The 3477-nt window shown below is 37.4% G+C and overlaps 1 protein-coding gene across 1 annotated transcript; it reads left to right on the top strand.

Moving 5' to 3' along the window:
- Nucleotides 1-2560: 2560 nt before the first annotated feature.
- On the top strand, nt 2561-3070 carry LOC145823996 (uncharacterized). The gene is made up of 2 exons (XM_082923580.1): nt 2561-2751; nt 2797-3070. Exons 1-2 carry the CDS (start codon nt 2561-2563, stop codon nt 3068-3070), a joined length of 465 nt encoding a protein of 154 aa, XP_082779706.1.
- Nucleotides 3071-3477: the final 407 nt, after the last annotated feature.

Here is a 3477-nt window from a genome sequence, read left to right as displayed (position 1 = left end):
CCTTTTGCTCGTAGAGAATTTGATCTAGTTTCTAGAACATATTTCGGAAATGGGATAGCTTTTCTAGATTTTAAGTTATTTAGAAAACATTCCAGCGCTGTCCAGATTTGTTGATCATTACGAAAATTTGATTTTCTTGCAAACCGCTCACTGTTTTTCTATGAAACCAATTTTAGTTGAAAGATAACTCCTTAAGGAAGATTTTGACATAAAATAGAGGTCCAGAATAATTTTATACATTTTTCTAGAACTTTTGAAATTGGGCTGCGAAAACAGATTCTAAGGTACAATGCCCAAAACAAGACGATTTATGAGAAAAGGGGTCCACTAAGGGAAAATTTTCATTTCTTTTATGATGAAAACATGCTAAATAACATATATTAAACTCAGAAAATTTGCTTGAAAGTGTGCCTTTGGAAAGTTTGAGAGATTGGTATGAAAAAAGATGGTTTTGTGCCGAAATGGGGGAAAATACAAGAGAGGTAATATCAATGCTCAACTCTTAGCATTTTTAACACAAGTAACTCATCAATAACACTTCTAAATTATTTAGAACCCTTAAGAACATGCATTTGAAAAAGGAAAATGAAAGAGAAGGTTGTGTTGTGGCTTACTTGCTAAGCTTTGAACAAGATGGCTCTTTTCTTCCTTCCTCTCCCTCCCAAGACTTCTTTCTTGCTCTTCTTCCTCTCAAGACTCCTCTCTTGCTCTCCTTCCTCTCCTCTAGCCAAATGTGTGTGTGTGAGTGTGCTATTTGTGCTTGCCAATCTAGGGGATAGTGGTATTTATAGGCAAATTTTGGTGAAAAAGGACATAAAAGCCCACTAGTTGGAAATGGAAGGAAAGGTTAGGATTTGCTTAGAGTCTAATGGGATAGGAGTGATTAGGGAGCTTAATCATAGGATTAGGCAACATCTAGTTGATTCCTAGTTGAAATGAAACTAGTATTGGAAACAACATCCTAGGTCTAGGGTACTACGTTTTGGGTTTTCTAGAATACCATGATCATAAATCTTGAAAATTGGCTTCTCACTTCTCCCTAGGGTGGCCGGCCATTGGGAAGGGTGATGGGGCTATTTTTTTAATCAATTTAGGTACTAGGGGCCCATTCCTCAATGTATATATATATATATATATTTCAATTGATTGATGGTACTTATATTATAAGGGTACATGTACTAGTTTTTGAAGTAAATTTTGAATTTAAATAAAGAAGTAAGGGCTTTGATTTAAATTCATGTATTGGAACCTTACTTACGTAGAATTTAATTAAATTAGGCTAAGGAACCTAATTTGGCTAGGATATTCCTGTTTTGATGAAAAGGAAGAAAAAAAAAATGCTAACCCATAAGATTAGAAATAATTCAAGTAACCGAGGGGCTTTAAGAAAATAATTCAAACATTAGGGTCTTTAAAATGAATACATTTTTCAGGGGCTTCACAAGTCTTCATGGCTTTGGTTGTTTAGGCCTTAGACATCGAGTCATTCGAGTTGATAGCTTTCTTCCATGTAAAGAGTCCTATTGTTTGCAATAATCAACTTCACATAATCATTTATGCACCCTCCCCACTTTTTTGGTTTTCTTTGTTTGAGAGTCGTTTGAAGTGAGTGTTGTTTAAGCTTGAGAAAGAGACCCTTCATGCTTAATGGTTTAATCTCGTCGAAGGTTCATTACTAAGGCATTACACCTCTTTCATGCCCAAAACAACTTCTCGTTTGACATTTCCCTCCTTTTAGTAGACTTAATTCTCACTTTTGGACTAACTGATTAAGCAATGGAAAGGTAAGTAGAAAAAAGCTAATAAAATTGAATTAAAATCAATTCAACCGACATAAAAAAGATTAATAAAATTGGTTGGATTCAGTTGGACGTTAGACCAAGTCCATCGCGTCAAGAGTCATCACATATTAATCTATGATGTTTGATGATTCTTGAGGTGTGTCTACTTCCCTCTTTGAACTAACCTCATGATAGGATGGAGGGGTAGTGTGTCTCATTGCATTCATTGATTTTTTTTTTTTTTTTTTTTTTGTCGCCGTGTTCAAAACCATCAAGTAATCAACTTATGTCTATTGGTGGTTTTGGAACCAGTTTCACTCTTCTCTTGAGTTTCATGATAGAGAAGAGCAGAAGGGACAAACATAGTTTAAAGCTGCTCTGTCTGCATTGTTTTCACCCCAGAGCATAAAAACAATTTTTTGCAAGAAAATAGGGCATAGTCGAATCTTTTTGGGCCCGGCTGGGCCTCATTAGGCCAACCTGGGCTCCAATATTTGGTAAACAAAGCATTTTGGCAGAAATAGGGAGGTCCATTTTTGGCATTTTTTATTCAAAATTGATTTTCTAAAAGATTTGCCGAATTTGGACTCAGTTGTGTTTATCTATTTCACATTGCACTTGTGAAAACAGATTCGAAACCACGGGAGTCCGTACTGTAGGGCTAATCGTATCCGAGAGGAGCATGAAAAACAAGCTACAACAAGTCATCAACATATAAACCATAGACCAACGAAGCTGTTGAGGCCGCTAACAAGAATGTCTAGAACATCCTATGAAAGATGGTAGTGACCTACAAGGATTGGCTGAATAAACTGCCATTTGCACTTTGGGGTTACGGAACGTCAATTCGGACATCCACAGGGGCTACCTCCTATTCACTAGTATATGGAATGGAAGCTATTCTGCCAATTGAAATTGAAGTACCGTCACTACGAATTATGGCTGAGCGTCAAATAATGGAGGCGGATTGGTAGCAGAGTAGGCATGAAGAATTGATGTTGTTTGATGAGAGCAGGTTGAAGGCATTATATCACATCAAAGGGTATCAGCGGAGAATTGCTAGGGCTTTTAACAAAAAAGTTAAGTCTGGGAATCTCAAAGAAGGAGATATGGTACTAAAAGACAACCGAACCCCCATCCATGATCTTAGGGGCAAGTTTCGACCCAATTGGACTAGTCCTTACATCATCAAATCTATCTGGTTGGGGAGTGCAATTATTCTAATGGATCTAGATGGTTTAGAGTTTTCACATCCGATCAATATGGAGTTGAAGAAATACTACCCCTGAGAGGCTCGCTAGACCAAAAACCCGAAAGCACAACCTACGCAAAAGTTAGATCATGAAAAATTAGTAATAAAGAAAAACTGAGCTCACAAGGTTAAAAACCCGAAAGGGTGGCTTTGGCAAAAGTTAGAGCGCAAAAGGAGAGAGTTAATAGTCGAGCGAACCTGAACCGAACTACGTAAGGCCTTATTCTCAACTTTGGGATACGTAGACAACTTCATCTTGAACTTTAGCCATAACCATCTCCGACTCAACTGTCCTATTCATCTGTTTGATCGGGCCACCTTTTTCCATCATCTGGTTGGGTTATCTCCATTTGGCAGAAAGGTCAATTGCAAGATAAAGTAGTGAAAGTAGTGATGGTGAATGCAGTCGTGAGAAGTATGATCTTCTAATTTGGGGTTGTACAT

The sequence above is a fragment of the Camellia sinensis genome, chromosome 4 (assembly GCF_055761805.1).
Source record: "Camellia sinensis isolate YWXY chromosome 4, ASM5576180v1, whole genome shotgun sequence".
Classification (NCBI taxonomy): Eukaryota; Viridiplantae; Streptophyta; class Magnoliopsida; order Ericales; family Theaceae; genus Camellia; species Camellia sinensis.
Note: the sequence above shows the minus strand (reverse complement) of the source record. Positions and strands in the feature narration are given on the sequence as shown.

Coding starts and splice junctions, on each gene's coding strand:
- LOC145823996 (XM_082923580.1), top strand. CDS start 2,561: ATGGTAGTGACCTACAAGGATTGGCTGAATAAACTGCCATTTGCACTT. Junction 2,752..2,796: donor CAAATAATGGAGGCGGATTG/GTAGCAGAGTAG, acceptor TGATGAGAGCAG/GTTGAAGGCATTATATCACA.